At 51.4% G+C, this 15544-nt stretch overlaps 5 protein-coding genes across 5 annotated transcripts; 4 read left to right on the top strand and 1 right to left on the bottom strand.

Moving 5' to 3' along the window:
* Positions 1–416: 416 nt before the first annotated feature.
* On the bottom strand, positions 417–1552 carry FBP1 (Fructose-1,6-bisphosphatase; the record flags this gene model as incomplete). Its single annotated transcript, XM_049253564.1, has 2 exons — positions 417–1356; positions 1428–1552. 2 exons carry the CDS (start codon positions 1550–1552, stop codon positions 417–419), a joined length of 1065 nt encoding a protein of 354 aa, XP_049107384.1.
* Positions 1553–4845: 3293 nt separating this feature from the next.
* On the top strand, positions 4846–8731 carry LOZ57_004521 (uncharacterized protein; the record flags this gene model as incomplete). The annotated part of the gene is made up of 3 exons (XM_049253563.1): positions 4846–4883; positions 4947–5293; positions 5355–8731. The coding sequence occupies 3 exons, from the start codon at positions 4846–4848 to the stop codon at positions 8729–8731; spliced, it is 3762 nt and encodes a 1253-aa protein (XP_049107383.1).
* An 805-nt stretch (positions 8732–9536) lies between these two features.
* AHA1 (Co-chaperone) lies at positions 9537–10721 on the top strand (the record flags this gene model as incomplete). The annotated part of the gene is made up of 4 exons (XM_049253562.1): positions 9537–9759; positions 9826–9905; positions 9986–10644; positions 10703–10721. The coding sequence occupies 4 exons, from the start codon at positions 9537–9539 to the stop codon at positions 10719–10721; spliced, it is 981 nt and encodes a 326-aa protein (XP_049107382.1).
* An 870-nt stretch (positions 10722–11591) lies between these two features.
* Positions 11592–13668, top strand: gla1 (glycoside hydrolase 15 protein; the record flags this gene model as incomplete). The annotated part of the gene is made up of 5 exons (XM_049253561.1): positions 11592–11823; positions 11894–12177; positions 12234–12330; positions 12381–13018; positions 13069–13668. The coding sequence occupies 5 exons, from the start codon at positions 11592–11594 to the stop codon at positions 13666–13668; spliced, it is 1851 nt and encodes a 616-aa protein (XP_049107381.1).
* Positions 13669–14435: 767 nt separating this feature from the next.
* Positions 14436–15443, top strand: LOZ57_004518 (uncharacterized protein; the record flags this gene model as incomplete). Its single annotated transcript, XM_049253560.1, has 1 exon — positions 14436–15443. The coding sequence occupies one exon, from the start codon at positions 14436–14438 to the stop codon at positions 15441–15443; it is 1008 nt and encodes a 335-aa protein (XP_049107380.1).
* Between the last annotated feature and the right edge of the window lie 101 nt (positions 15444–15544).

Genomic DNA, 15544 nt, shown 5'->3' with positions numbered 1-15544 from the left:
ATGAGGTGAGAGAATCGATGATGGGAGAAAAGCTTTTCGGGACCCAAGTACTTTAGTAGTCCAAGGAAGATGGGAATATTTTTTGTTTGGTGGTTCTCATGGGGCAGTCCAGGAACTTTTTAAATTCCGTATTTATGAGCATACATGCATACGTAGCAAAAGTATTGGAAGTATCTTGGATTTTAGTTAACTGGTATCCTAAATCGCTTTAGTTTCTCATAATTTTATTTACATATTCAATAGTTGGCTGTTGTTATACAAGTTGCCAGCGTATGCATATTCCTTTGATCTTGGGGGTCATTGTTATCATAACCATGAAAGCTTCGTGGAATCGGAGTTCGAAGAGGTGTAGTGTATATAAAATCGGCTGGATCAAGAGTGAAAGGGGCCCTTCCTCGCTACCACACTGAAATTGCTTAATTGACAAATTTCTTGTGAGTGTCGATAACTCTCTGAACCTCATCATAGCTGCCCAAGAAAATACCGCTTCGGTCATGGATAGATTCAGGAATGACGTCAAGAAGTCGCTGCATCTTCGAGTCGACTGCTTGGCCTCCAGCGTTCTCGAAAACCATAGCCATGGGAGCACATTCGTACAAAATTCGCAATTTGCCCTTGGGGCTCTTAGAATCGGCAGGATAGGCAAAAATACCCCCGTAGAGAAGCGTTCTGTAGGCATCTGCAACCATGCTGCCAATGTAGCGGGAGCTGTGAGGCTTGCCGTTGTTTGGAGGGAACTTAAGCTCATGGAAGTATGTCTTGACCCACTCCTCCCAGTACATAGAGTTACCCTCGTTAACACTATAAATGGCACGCTTGGGAGGGAGGCGCATGTTGGGGTGAGTAAGGATGAATTCTCCGAGAGAGTTCTCCAATGTGAAGCCGTTGACGGTGCCGCCCTTCATGGTGATAACAAGCTGCGCTGAGGCGCCGTACATGGTGAAACCAGAGGCAACAAGCTCGCTTCCGGGCATCAAGACATCCTTGGCAGAAACGGTGTAGTCTGCTGCGAGGGTGGACTCGGGAAGCTTGAAAATACCGAAGATGGTGCCAACAGAGACACCGGCATCGAGGTTGGAGGAGCCATCGATGGGGTCGCAAACAACGGCATATCGGGCATCTTTAGAGTCGTTGAATAGGATAGCCTCGTCTTCCTCTTCTGAGACTAGAATACGGCATTTGCCTGAACCCCGCATGGCAGCAACGAAGATGTCATTTCCAATAACGTCGAGCTTCTTCTGGTCATCACCGGTAGTATTTGAGGAGCCGGCAAGGCCGGTTAGGTTGATTAAACTAGCACGTCGAATATAGTAGGCAATTGATTTGAAGGAGAATTGAAGGGCATGGCACAGCAGACTATGTAGCAGACAGCGTTAGAAGCGCCTTTCATGAAACAAGATATAATGCGCTCGGGATAAACAACATACGTAAAGTCTCCAGTGGCCTCTGGGTGCTTTGTTTGCTCCTCCGTTAGGAACCTGGTGAGAGTGACAATATCGGTGTTGATGGACTCGTGCCCCACACCAGTCCCGTTACCATTCGCATCAGCCATGTTGGTGGAGGAGGAGGAGGAGAAACAAAGTACTAGAGAAATGCTAGATGATGGGTATCCAGGATTAGTGAGGAAGCAGCAGAGAGAAGTAGTCCTTGAAGATTGTTTGCGGTCAATTGAGACAGGAGGAGGGGAGAGATCTCGTAGTTAGCAGACGAGTTTCCCGGCGCCAAAAACAAAGTTCCAGCCGAGGACGTCACGGCGGAAAGACAAGGAGATGGCGCGTTCCACCGGCGGGCAACCCGTGACCAGCTCGCCCGCGAACAGCCGCTGTATTGTGCCTGCAATCGGGCGGGCTCCTATTCGCGAGCTCTACCGTTCGCTCCCTGGGCTAGACCTCTGTCTGCCCATTCCAATGCCCCAGTAGTGTATGTATTGTATGTATGGCGTGCTCCCGTCTGCTCTTCGCCCAGCAGCTGGCCTGCATCGCGACTATCGAGCCCCTCCATGCCCCGCGCCACAGCCTTCCGGCGCAAAGTTCAGGCGAGCACGCCGGCCGATTTTCGCCGGTTGCCCGATAATCTCCGACACGCGTTCGGCGGGATGCCGCAGGTGACATTTGCTCCGCGAGTGTTTCAGGATCTGGCTGTATGTGTTCACATTCATGATTGGCTGTGCCTCCAATGGGCTTCAGGATCGGGGGCTCGATGGCGAAGTCCGTCGCACAGAGGACATCCTCGACGTGCAGGGCGACATTTCGTGCTCTGGATATTCTCCATAACAGCAGGATTTGAATGCGTCCATAGCCGGCGTGTTCTCCCGGCGTGGACTGCCCGCCTGTTGTTGTGTTTCTCGCCTGTTCGGTGAAAGACCTCAGACAAACAGTCCAAACGGTGCGCCAAGCATATTGTCCTAGTTTGGTCTAGCGCCGATTAGCTGAGCACAGCTCATCTAAATTTTCTTCCACAAACGATTTCTCTGTTGATTCGCTTCAACTTCACCACAACAATGTTGATGAGGCAAAATTGCCCCAACATGCTTCCTTGCTGCTGACAATGGTAAGAAATATTATGTCTTTACTTTTATTTTTCCTTTATGATGATTTGTACAACCGCGAAACTAGAGTCTTTGACCTTGTTTGGTGTGAAAAGGACTTTGCACGTCAGTCTGAGCTTGACCAGAGCTTGATATGAAGTCAATGTTATTTGAACTTCTATAATGTTGGACAATTCAGGCTGATTTGACAACAGCAGATAGGTTCCTGATGCCACGAACCATGTCGCCATGCTGAGTGAGGTATGTTTGGCTATTTACTTTGTGTGACCAACTCGCAACACCCTACATGATGATTCTTTCGTAACTATATACGCTGGAAATTACCGGCCGAGGCTTTCGAGCCGTTGACGATAGCAAATGGCTGATTCTGATTTGTACTTCTTTGATTGTTTTGGTTTCATTCACCCACTCAATCTTCGCTGTCCGTGGCTGACCAGAATAGATCTTATAGCAATATGGCAATGTGAAAAATAGTTTTGCATACTGCAAATTACAGCTCAACACTGTAAGATCAACTTTTTTTCTCTTGCACGCTGAGAATATCATTGTCATATGATGAATGGCACTGGGCTCCGATAGCTTCGTATAAACGTTGCAGCTTGATGGATATGCCCTATTGTGGCAGGCCTAGAAAACCTCGCCCACTGAAACTTGCCAATATGCTTTTGCAATGAATATTTTTCTTTTGAGATCTCCCGCTAATACAGGCGGTATCTAGAAGTGATTGGTTTGAGCCATGTCCAGTATAATGGTACGTGAAAACAAAATTATTTCATTACTTCCCATGTATCTCCTATGATGATTCCCTAGATGACGAGTCCTATTCGAGTTTTCGGTGCGGACAATTCCTTTTAAGATACCATTCATGCTTTATCTGAATATGCCAACTCGTTGCTTAGACACGATGATGTGAAAAGCGTGCCGATGCTAACATGTACCTCAATTTAGGCGAAACCGTAGTTTTCGTGCCACACTGGACGGCTCAGCTTGTTGTAGGTCCCACCTTTTTATACTTGGCTTTGCTGGGGTTTCATGATGAGCCAAAATTACAAACAAAAGACAAGCATATGTCCAAGCCGGCTATTGTTGGCGACGACGAGAACGTTTTTTCGCTGAATCCGTCCCACCTCAACATATATTGCTAAATAAAGATGCCTACACAACGTTGGCTAATCGCTTATTTAACCTAGAACCAAACAATGGGGCTCCAACCCAATGCTTAGTAGGTAAGCCACTGCATCCATTAGTTCCACGTTATGCAGAGCTTTATTATGATGATTTTTTTATTTTTATCACGACGGTCAACATAGCTTTGCATTGATGACCACCGCCTGTGACAGGGCATTTTTCTGACACTGTTATCTTGAAGTTCTTTGGTTCTAATTGTTCTTGTCCGATTTGGGTCACTGACTTGAAACTCCGTGGAACAGGTATTCGCACCCTGAAAATCGGGAACATTGTTCGTAGCTACTATCTAAAGGCCCACGCATAGCTCTGTCTATGGGCCTTGTCTGTAATAATTGTCCCAAAATATCTAATTGCAAGCCGCAACAGCAAGCCAAGACCCTGGGACCCCTTCCCGGGGTTGTAGCGGTGAGCCGAGCGATGCCGCTTGTGCACTCTCGAATGCCGACTCATGATTGAATGGGGCATATCGCCGAATCATGAGAGATTGACCTGCTAGTATCCAGTTAGTTTGACGAATGAAAACCCACGTACTCCAAGTGCCAACTGCGTGGCCCAGTAGTTCTGCCGTGGCTTGCAGGCCCGGAGTTTTTTTCTGCTCAGTTGTTTTCTCCCGATACGATGCCTGCATGAGCGGCGCATGCGAGAAGCCTGCAGCGGCACGCTGTAGTGAATTGATTGCAACGCAACGGGCCCAGAGCTCTGGAGCGGGCAACGCTCGGGATGAAACGGCTGTCGTCTGGACCGGCTCTTGGCCAGCATCCCCGAGGGTTCTGGCGGGGATCACGGGCGGGCCTGAGGCAGCTCGGCCGGCCTGCAGTTGACGGCCCAATGGCGATGCGAGCGAGCTGGGCGGCGATCAACACGCAGGGCCGGCGGGCGAATGGCGGGCGAGCAATAGGCGCCGGGCACGACGGGCGTGATGCCACGCTGCGGGCAGGCTGCTATTCTTAGCGGGCGGATAAAAATAACTGCTGGCGGGCTAAGTTGGTTAGTTTGAGTTGCTCACTCACTCCCTGGCTGGCTGTGGCAGGCGAGCGTGCTGGCAACCTCGCGACCGCCTGGGCCTGCTGGCAGGGCGAGATTCATATAGTTACCGGGCGCCGACGACCATGAGCCCGACTCCGACTGCGTCTGCGTCTGCCACCGAGTGCGCTTCCCGCCCTCGTCTTTCTTTTCCTTGCTGACTGACTGACTGGCTGAGTGCTTCCAGTTCGCGGCGCCGCGGCCCCAGCCATGCTGTCCAGCCCCCACCGCTGGTGACGTCCTTGAGCGGGCTGCAGTTCCAGAGCAGCACCAGCAGCAACAGCAGCAGCAACGGCGGCGGCGGCGGTAGCGGAGCCGGATATCTCACACCCACGGCCATGAACTCGCCGTTCTTCCCGCCCGCGCCGCTCAGCGGTCTGGCCACGCCGCTGGCCTCACGTCCGGCCTCATACACCACCGCCTACAATCCGCAGGAATGGGGACCCATCGCGCCCGGCGGCGCGTCGCCCGTCGTGGGCATGGGCATCATCTCCGCCCCTGCGCCGCACCGCAGCCTCGTCGCCAGAGCCGGTGGTGGGTTGGCCCGTGTGGTGTGGAACGCCGTGAAGCTGTGCTGACCCTGCCCCGTATCTAGATGTGCCTGCGTCGCCCGGCCCGCCGCCGCCCTACTCGCCGCCGCGCTCACAGCCGCCCCAGCACGACGCCCGCGTCGCCCTCTCGCCGCAGAATCCTACGCCGCGGCCGCATCCGCGCGAGCTGGCGCCCGCTTCCGCCGTGCATCCGTATGCCGCGCCTCGTCCCCGGCCCACGTCCATGGTGCAGACCAGCGATCTCGATGGCCGCCCGAACCAGCCGTATTTCTACCCGTTGTCAGGCCAAAGAGGCCGTGACTTGCAGTCGCCCGCCCGGCCTGATCTCTCGGACGCGAATTCGCTCGTGGGCACATCATCCAGCCAGCCCAGTGTTCACTCCTCGCAGGGTCGTAGCTCGCCAGGCGACTATGAGGACGTGCACCATGCGCGTTTAGTGGCTCCGGGCTCAAGGAGGGCCGCGTCGACTGGCGACATCAATCCAGCGTCGTCTTCGAGGTTCACGCTGTACGCTGATGCGTTGGCGGCGTCGATGGGGCGATGGGCGCCGGGAATGCCGCTGCCTCCTCCACCGCCCGGCCCGCCTCCAGGAGCGTCACCACGAGTGCGTCCAGCTGTGATGGAGCCTGCTAACCAGACTGTCAGCGCAATTAACCGCAGCAGGCCGCCCCCGCCGTCCACGGGCACGGCCCTGGGCTCTGTTCCGCCAACTCCTGCTGGCTGGACTGCCACTGATTCCCGTCCCGCCCCGGCAGCTGAAGACCTAAGTAGCGACCAACATGGCTCCGTGCCTGTTCAGGGTACTGACAATCCACGGCCCTCCTTGCGTCGCACGTCCCTGAGCTTCTCGGGTCCAAGCACGCCGGTTACACGCCAAAATACCAGAAGAGCCCCAAGTCGGGGTGCCAACCCCAAGGAAATACGAGAGCGCCGCATCGAAAGCAGGAATGGAAAAGAACCAGAATCGCAGAGCCAGACTCCTGGCGCCGAGGAGGCCCATACATCCTGGCCGTCAGATCTCGTTCTAGGCAATCCTGGTGGCTCTGGCTTAGTTCGCCGGCGCACTGTCACCAAGTCCACGCCTCGCAGCGCACGGAGCCTTCCATCCAGCGGCCAAGAGAGCGATGGTTTCCCGAAGAGCCCATTCGGCAAACGGACTTCATCGACCACTTCTTTTTCAACTCCAAGGGCCTTGAATACTGCTGACTGGTCGCCAACGCCTCCGTTCTCGCCGCGAATATACCCAAAGTCACCAACACCGGTGACCGAGGGCACGCCCCAGAAATCATTACCAACGCCTCCGCCGCAGGCCCATAGACCTGCTGGACCTGCCGCGGGCCTAACTCCTATCATAACCGAGCAGATCAGGCCTGTTTCACATCTACACCTCTCAGTAGACGGGTCTCCTTCAGATGCTCCATTGGTCCCGAGGAAGGTAGCTATGCCGATGTTCACGCCGCCTTTATCTGGCCGTCGAGACGAGGCGTTTCTCCGCAACACAGAGCGTCGATATCGTGAATTTCTTGAGAAAGAAATTGATGCACGCACTGACTCGGAGGCTCTAGATGTTTTTTGTGAATTTATTACCTCGGAATCCCAGATTAGACGCCAGCGTTATTCGTCCGCTTGGGAGGACGGATCATTTGACCGCGTAGAAGTCGATCAAAAACTATTTCAAAAGCAAGCAGGTAGGGAAGAGCCGCCACATACTCCAGCATTGCCTCTGCTGAACACTGCGGGTCGAATGGATGGAATGAGTTCGGGGGCATGGGGCAATTATAAGCCAGCATTATCCCCAATAGCGAGTATGAGCATGAGCAACGATGAGATGAGTTCCCGCGGTAGGCCACCGAGCCGGTGGTGGGAATCGCAAACAGGCTCTGAGAGCGGCGAGAACTGCCAGGGGGTGCACCGCTCAAAACGCGAAAGTAAATATATGGGGTTGCCACTGCGCGGAGTTATGGAGCAAGATTACTGCACCTCGCCAGATGCTGAAGGCCCGCGGATGAACCCCAATAATCCATTTTCAAATTACGGACCCAATGAATATCCTGCAGAGAAGACAGGCTGGCATGACGAGCCTGGTAGCTCCCAGGCCCCGGCTCGCCAGCTATCACTTAATCGTGAGTTTCCAAAGCTAGACATATCTAGACTCGTGACTCTCCCTCCTCCATATCCTAGACATTATCCCGGGGTCAACAATAATCACCCCGACCTTGGCTTCTATCGCACAACCGTCAGATCCGTGACCGATCTGTCTGAGGTACGAGAAGCCTGCCAAAATCACCAAATCAAGTTCCAGAAACTGCGAGACGACTATCAGAATAGGCTTAAAGAGGAACGCCAGAGCTTCCGTCTCCGCGTAAACCAGGCCATTGAGGAAGGAACAATTTCCTATGCCGAAGCCGCAGAAGCAGAGGCGGGACGGAGAGGGTCCGAACGGGAGGAGGAAAAGCAGCTGGCGCAAAGTGAATTTGACTCCTACCAGGAGGAAGTCCTCCGTCCCATTCAGAGTGTCCTGAAGGACCGCATAAACGTTATCAGCGCCTGTATTAATGAGCTCCAGGATAAACTGTTTGATTCTGCCGAGCGTGAGAATCCCAACCAAGCGCAAGAGGAAGGCGACGAACGGCCCGAATTGCTGGAGAGGCTGACACAGCTAAAATGGCTGTTCGAGGCCCGTGAGCAGCTGTACCGCGAGGAGTATGATCTCCTTAGCAAGTATAATGAGAAGTTCAGAGCTGTGGTCTCTTTGCCGTATCGCCAATCGAACAACTTGGAGAAACTGAAGGAAACGGATAATTTCTTCATTCGAGACGCTCAGACTCGGCAAACCACATTTGCATCAGAGACACTTCAGCGATTCGAGAACTTCATGACCGTCATTGAATCCAATGTTAGCCGCGGCGTGGAGATCCAGCTCTCGGCTTTCTGGGACATTGCCCCGTCTCTCCTTGCCGTTCTACAAAAAGTGCCCGCCGACCTTCGCGGATTTTCAGTCAAGATCCCACTTAACGAATACGACGAAAATCCCAGCTACTACCAATACCCACTGCAATACCTCTACTCCCTCCTCTCGCACGCCGAAAAGGCTACCTATCAGTTCATCGAATCGCAGACCAACCTCCTCTGCCTCCTCCACGAAGTCAAGTCCGGCCTCATGAACTCCAACTGCAAGTACATGGAGATCCAGCGCCTCAACTCCGGCGAGCCGGCAGAGACGGTGAAGGCGGAAATGCAAGAATCCTTGGCCGAAGAGGAGAAGGTGCTGACGGCAGATTTGAAGGAGAAAGTGGGCATGGTGGATGGCCAGTGGCAGGAGGCCTTGGGATCGCAGTTGGAGAGTGTGAAGGGCAGGGTGCAGCGGTGGCTGATGCAGGAGGGTGGATGGGATGGGATTTTGCAGATAGAGCAGAGCTAAATTTACAAAAAAATGGGTAGGGAGGGTCTGGATGTATTGTGTTTTTATAATCTTTCATTCTTGGGCCAGCTTTTTGGATTATATTCTCGATATTTCGATGATTTTGGTTACTGTCGTTTTTGCCATCCGCGAGAGATACCCCATTCGTTTTGTACCGATAACTAACTATCATAACATTAAACCACCACTTGTGGTTGCAGAAATGAATGAATGATGACTTACAAGGATAAAGGTTATGTTCTTGACTCCATTCTAAATATTTCTGCGCAGCTCTGATATTCACAATCTGTCTTTGGCCTCAGAATCCTAGCATGGTCACGTGCACAGGCACTTTTCTCTTTTTTCACATCCAAGTCTTCTAGAGCTTTCCAACACTTCACACAAACCCCCAACCCAACTGTACCTCCAATCTCCCCTCCCCCTCCCTCTTTTATCTTCCTGTATTCGCTTATATTTCTATTCTTGTGTGCTAACTAGCATCATCAATTCGCATACACTCTCTCAGTCAATTGTAAGTACCCAGCCCCTCTCTCCTCACCCACTGTTACTGTGTATCCTCATATGATGAAACTTTCGCTGGCACCAGTCCTAGAAAGATTTGTTCTCTGTTTGCTGCGGATTGCGTTTAATGGCTTTCAAGCCTCTTTCTGATTTCTGGGTTTCTTGTCCCGATGTTTTTCAGGAGCACTTTGTTCTGTTGTGGACGTTCTTGCTGACCCTTGCCTATAATACCATTCAACAGAATCACAGGTTTTGTAGTTCAGCGCGCTTCTAGTGGCAATTGGCCTTTGATAATAGTGCCACGATGGTGCTTCATAATCCTAACAATTGGCATTGGGTGAACAAGGATGTGTCGGCATGGGCAAAGGAGTATCTTGGGACAACGCTTCCGAAGATCACTGCTGAGCAAGATGGAGTGACAGCCAAGATATCAAAGATTAATAGCATGGATGGTGATGTTGATGTTAGCCAGAGGAAGGGAAAAGTTATCACACTCTTCGATGTTAAATTGCAGTTAGAATTTGAGGGTATGTCAAGTGTATTTAGGGAGAGGCATTTATTCTTTGGAATACCTGCTGATCTGGGGTTTATAGGTACAACACAAGAAGAAGATGTTACTGGGTCTATTACAATCCCAGAAGTGGCACATGACACTGAGGAAGATGAGTATGTTGTATGTCTTCCCTTGCACTTCAAAATTCATTTGTGCTTCACGATTGTTCGGGGTGCAGGCTTTCTGACACCCTCAACCAGTTTGATATCAGCCTTTATTCCGACTCTTCTTCCAAGCAGGTCGTGAAAGATCTGGTTCGCTCGAAGATCGTTCCGCAACTACGCTCCGAGCTTGCGAAATTGGCGCCCGCCCTCATCGCAGAGCATGGCAAGGATATCCAACATGCCCCCGGATCCAACCCCTCCAGTGGTTTTGCTACCCCAAACTATCTGTCCAACCAAGCACAGGCTGCCTCACGGGCCACCACACAGACCACGACACCTGCCACCAGTAAACGATCTGTGAACACGACTACTGTCCACGCGACGGATGAGTTCCGCACTACCGCCGAAGAGATGTACACAACCTTCACAGACCCTCAACGTGTAGCCATATTCACTCGTGCGCCTCCCCGGCGCTTCGACGGCGCCGAAGTCGGCGGCCAGTTCTCGATTTTCGACGGCAATGTCAGCGGCGAGTTTGTGAAGCTGGAAAAGCCCACCCTGATCGTCCAGAAGTGGCGCCTCGCGCAGTGGGCAGAGGGCCACTATAGTACGCTGGAGATTCATTTTGACCAGAATGACGTTGACTGTGTAACGGCTCTCCGCGTGAAATGGGACGGCGTCCCGGTGGGACAGGAGGATGTTGTCCAGCGTAACTGGGATGTTTATTATGTCAGGAGCATCAAACAGGCCTTTGGGTAGGTGATATCATGCTTTGGATAGATTTATGCGCGCATGACACTGATTGCTTTTTAGATTTGGTACCATTCTTTGATGGAAGAGGCGTTGACAGCCCTCTGATTAGTCCTGGCAATAGACATTGTGGTGGTTATTCTGGTAGCAAGCAAGGAAAGGCCATTCCAACCTGAATGGAGCGGGTTTTTTTGTTCAACATGCATTTGCTCCGGAATCGAAGCATTTGTTTTGAATTCATCTAGGCCTTGCGCTAGGCGGATAAAGGGAACACGGGGCCGGTTATAGAGAAGTCTGCCAGGAACGAGAACATGAATAATGTGAAATGCCAAATCTGCGTGATGAATCCGTAAGGAGTAACTATCGAATTCGCCATTCATCTTAAGCCTGTAGACAGCCTCGGGCTTTGCACTGCAAACTGGTGTCCAACCTCATAAATAATCTTGTCCTCCCAGAGATGGACGCGCAAGCCAAGGCTGGATGGCGCGTTCACCCCGAAATCTGGCGGCGATTGCGATCCTGGCCACCCACCCAGCTCCACCAGCGAGGGTTTCCTCCCCGCGCCGACTGCGACCGTGAGAGTTCTCTGCGCTTGAGTGCCATCAGATGATGCCGCTCAGCCAGCGCCAGCATGTGATGTGACGGTCAGACGTGCCTGGGCGCCACAACCCGCGGATCTCCCCGCGGCACCGGAGGCGATTCCACCACGGCTCCTGCCACCTCAGGGCCAAAGAGAAGCTGGAGAAGACGACGACGACGACGACGACGACGACCGCGGCCTCGCCCGTGGGGTGGAGTTCGCCCCCAATAGTGAACGCCGCCGGCAAACCGCCACAGCCCGCGTGATATATCTATCCGACAGTGCGGATGCCCTGTGCCTGCTGGACTCGACGCTTCCAGGGCCTCGAGACACACTTGCCTTCTGCCCTTTTATTGGAATACCCCCGTCATCATGTATTCCTCCTTGAGGCTCTTGTGCACCATTCCTCTCCTCTGGAGCGCCACGTTGGGTGCTGAGGCCAGGGCTGCGTCACGGCAGGAGGAGACCCTGGACCAGTGGCTGACGACGCAGAGTATCGTTTCTCGTCAGGGTATTCTGGATAACATTGGGCCGAACGGGGCTAAAGTCAGCGGTGCTCATGCTGGTATCGTCGTTGCAAGTCCTAGCAAATCCAATCCGAACTGTATGCCTCTCTCAATGCCTTGTTTCCCACTCCTCCCAGGGCCCGTTTTAACTAACAGTTTGGATTCTAGACTTCTTCACGTGGACTCGAGATGCAGCTTTGGTCTATAAACAACTCGTCGATGCGTTCATTGCCGGAGACCACGATCTACAGGGGACCATCCATGACTACATAGCGGCTCAAGCACAGCTGCAGACTGTTTCGAATCCTTCCGGAACTCTATCAACGGGTGGCCTGGCAGAGCCAAAATATCATGTGGACAAGACTGCGTTCACCGGCAATTGGGGACGGCCCCAGGCGGACGGCCCTCCACTGAGAGCCACCGCGATGATCTCCTATGCCAAATGGCTTGTTGTACGGAAGGCTTTACCCATAGCTTGGAGTTTGTACAAGTATTGACGTGGGCTTAGGACAATGGCCACACATCAACAGCAAAGTCGATCGTTTGGCCAGTCATACAAAATGATCTTTCATATACCAGTCAATTTTGGAACACTACTGGATTTGGTATGTGGTTCTTGTGCTCAAGAAAAATGGAGTTTTCTAATACGATGTAGATTTATGGGAAGAAGTCAGAGGATCGTCGTTCTTTACCGCGATCGCGCAATATCGCGCCCTCGTGGAGGGTGTTAACCTTGCCCGACGTCTGGGACTAACGTGCCCTAACTGCGAATCACAAGCCCCCCAGGTACTCTGCTACCTGCAATCTTTCTGGACCGGGTCTTTTATCCTAGCAAACTTTGGTGGAGGTAGATCAGGCCTTGATGCAAACTCCATTCTGGGTGTTATCCACAACTTTGAACCTGAAGCTGGCTGTGATGACAACACATTCCAGCCATGTTCTCCAAGAGCACTTGCAAATCACAAGCTGGTTACAGATTCATTTCGCTCTATCTACCGGATCAACTCCGGAATCCCAGGTAATAAAGCGGTTGCAGTTGGTCGATATTCTGAGGATGTCTACTATGGAGGACAGCCTTGGTACCTCACAACATTTGCTGCCGCTGAACAATTATACGATGCAATACATCAATGGAAACGCCTTAATGAGATTAAGATCACCGACGTCTCCCTGGCCTTTTTCAAGGCCATTTACCCCGCTGCTGAAGCTAAAACGTACCCATCATCCGGTCCAGATTTCCCCAAGATTCTTGCCAGTGTCAAAGAGTATGCCGACGGATACATGGGCGTTGCGGTAAGAGTATCAACCTTTTTTTTATCAAATTTCCTTCTGACCCAAAGTAGAAAAAATATACGCCTTGCTCAGGCAAACTAGACGAACAGTTTTCCAAGGTTGACGGAAAGCCGCTTTCTGCAACGGACCTTACATGGTCATATGCCGCTCTTCTTACAGCAAAAGAGAGAAGAGATTCAATAATGCCAGGGTCGTGGAATAAACAGCCTATACATGAGCCCGCTAAGACTTGTTCGGCAGCCTCTGCTACAGGCCCCTATCAAACAGCTACTGTAACAGGCTGGCCTGCAGGCTTAACTCCTACCCCAACTCAGCCCGCACCCTGTACGATTCCAGCTAGAGTGAGAGTCACCTTCCAGTCAGTTACGGGAACGGAATGGGGCCAAAATCTTTTCCTTGTGGGATCCACCTCTGAGTTAGGCTCATGGTCCCCTGAATCTGCCCTCGCGTTAAAGTCAGATAAATACACCAGTGCCTGCAATATGTGGTACACTGAGATAGAGCTCCCTGTGGGCGCCAGGTTTGAGTACAAATATATCCGCAAAACCAGTGATGGAAAAGTAATATGGGAGGGCGGTCCAAACCGACACTATACGATACAGAAAAAGTGCGGCGTTTCTGATTTCATTTTGAAGAGTGCTTGGAGATGAGTTCTTGTACTCAGCGGTTTTGGTATACAATCAGCTCTACGGCTAAAGAAGAACCGGGCGAGTTTTTATCGGTTACGACTTTGAATAGAAATCAGGCTCAGGAAGTGTGATCTTCCTCATGGTAGACTACCTTTTTTTTGTATACCTGAGCATCACAAATCCAAATACACATCCTTTTGATGGTTGATTATTGCACACTCCTTTCCTTGTGAGCCCTAGGGATATTCAGTATTGATAGATGCACCTACCAGATCATTTAACTCAAAGGCGTTAAAGGTACTCTCTACATACTAGGTTGACCGTAGCCTTTTTTAGTGTGCTGCAACACACCCTCTCAAGGGAGAAGGCCTTTGGTTAAATGTCCTACATCATGTATACTTAAAGGGGCTTGTTCTGGGGCACTACCAGGTACCTGTCACTGTCCCTACTCCCAGATAACCTTATGCCTAAACGGGTTAAAGGTAGTGACAGGCCGTCGCTATATAGTTAGTTAGCTATGACGTCAGTGCCCGTACTATGGCTACCAAATGCTTAACTAAAGTAGAAATACGACAATTTTTACGTATCGAGCACAGCTTAACAAAGCTGACACGAAAGACTTTTATTGCTGGAGAAGATAGGAATAGCTAGGTTTATTACATAGCAGGGGTAGCCTCCAGCGCTATGCCTACAATATAAAAGGCAAATGCACACATTAAAGGCATAATTTTAGCAATCTACAAGCACCCTTTCGATTGACACAACTTTGCTTTCAACCAAGCAGAAAAATGACGGCTTCTATCCCTGCCACTACCCGTGCCATCTTACACAAGCCCGAAGATGATACGCTGAATATTATCACCCGCCCTGTAGCAATGCCCAACTTCGAAGCAGACGAACACCTCATTCGCGTACACGCCACTGCTCCATGTGCTGGTGAACTCACTTGGTGGAAATTCGGTATCTCCAAGCCCGCCTCTGATCACGTTCCTGGTCAAGATATAGCCGGTATAGTGGTCCTTGCCCCTCCAAACTCGCAATTCAAACCCGGTGATGCCGTCTACGCCCGAATCCCCTGGGACCGACCGGGTGCATTGCAGGACTATACGATTGTTTTTGGCTCCGAACTAGCGCAGTCTCCAAAAAACTTGGACTTTACAAATGCTGCGACTGTGCCAATGAGCGCACTAACGGCGTGGCAGGCCATTTTCGACAAGGCTGGGTACTCAGGGCCCGATGACGAGATGATTAAGGGGAAAACTTTGGCTATCACTGCTGCGAGTGGGAATGTGGGGATGTGGGCCGTACAGCTGGCAAAGATTGCCGGATTTCAGAAGATTGTCGGAACCTACGGGGGTGGTGAAGGGATTGCGTCGCTGCTAAAAGAGCTGGGCGCAACGGATTTGATTGACTATAAGAAAAGCAGTTTTGCGGAATGGGTATCTCAGGATCCGAGGAATAGGAAAATTGATGTTGTGTTTGACTGCTTTGGAAAAAGTGCACTAGCTGATGCTTGGAGTGTTGTAAAGAACGGCGGACGTCTTATCAGTGTGTGCGAGCCTCCAGAGACGCGAAAACCTGCCAATTGTGAGGCAAAGGACGTGATGAATCTTTTTTTTGTGATGGATTCCAAACGTGGCAAGGACCTAGCACGAGTTACAGAATTGTTGGAGAGTGGTAAGTGCCGGGCATTCCTGGACTCAATCTACGACTTCAGTGATTTTCGAAAAGGGTTTGAAAGGGTCGAGGGCCGGCATGCGAGAGGAAAGGTTATTATAAAGGTCAATGAGAACTGAAAAACATGATAGAATTAATGAATATGGCTTGTCTGTCGACTTATTGCATATTTTTTCCATTCACTTGCTTTTGTTAGCTATGGTTCTACAGGTATGCGGTT

The sequence above is a fragment of the Ophidiomyces ophidiicola genome (assembly GCF_022830035.1).
Source record: "Ophidiomyces ophidiicola strain CBS 122913 chromosome Unknown scaffold_19, whole genome shotgun sequence".
NCBI classification, from domain to species: domain Eukaryota; kingdom Fungi; phylum Ascomycota; class Eurotiomycetes; order Onygenales; family Onygenaceae; genus Ophidiomyces; species Ophidiomyces ophidiicola.
This window is presented reverse-complemented; position numbering and strand designations above follow the sequence as displayed.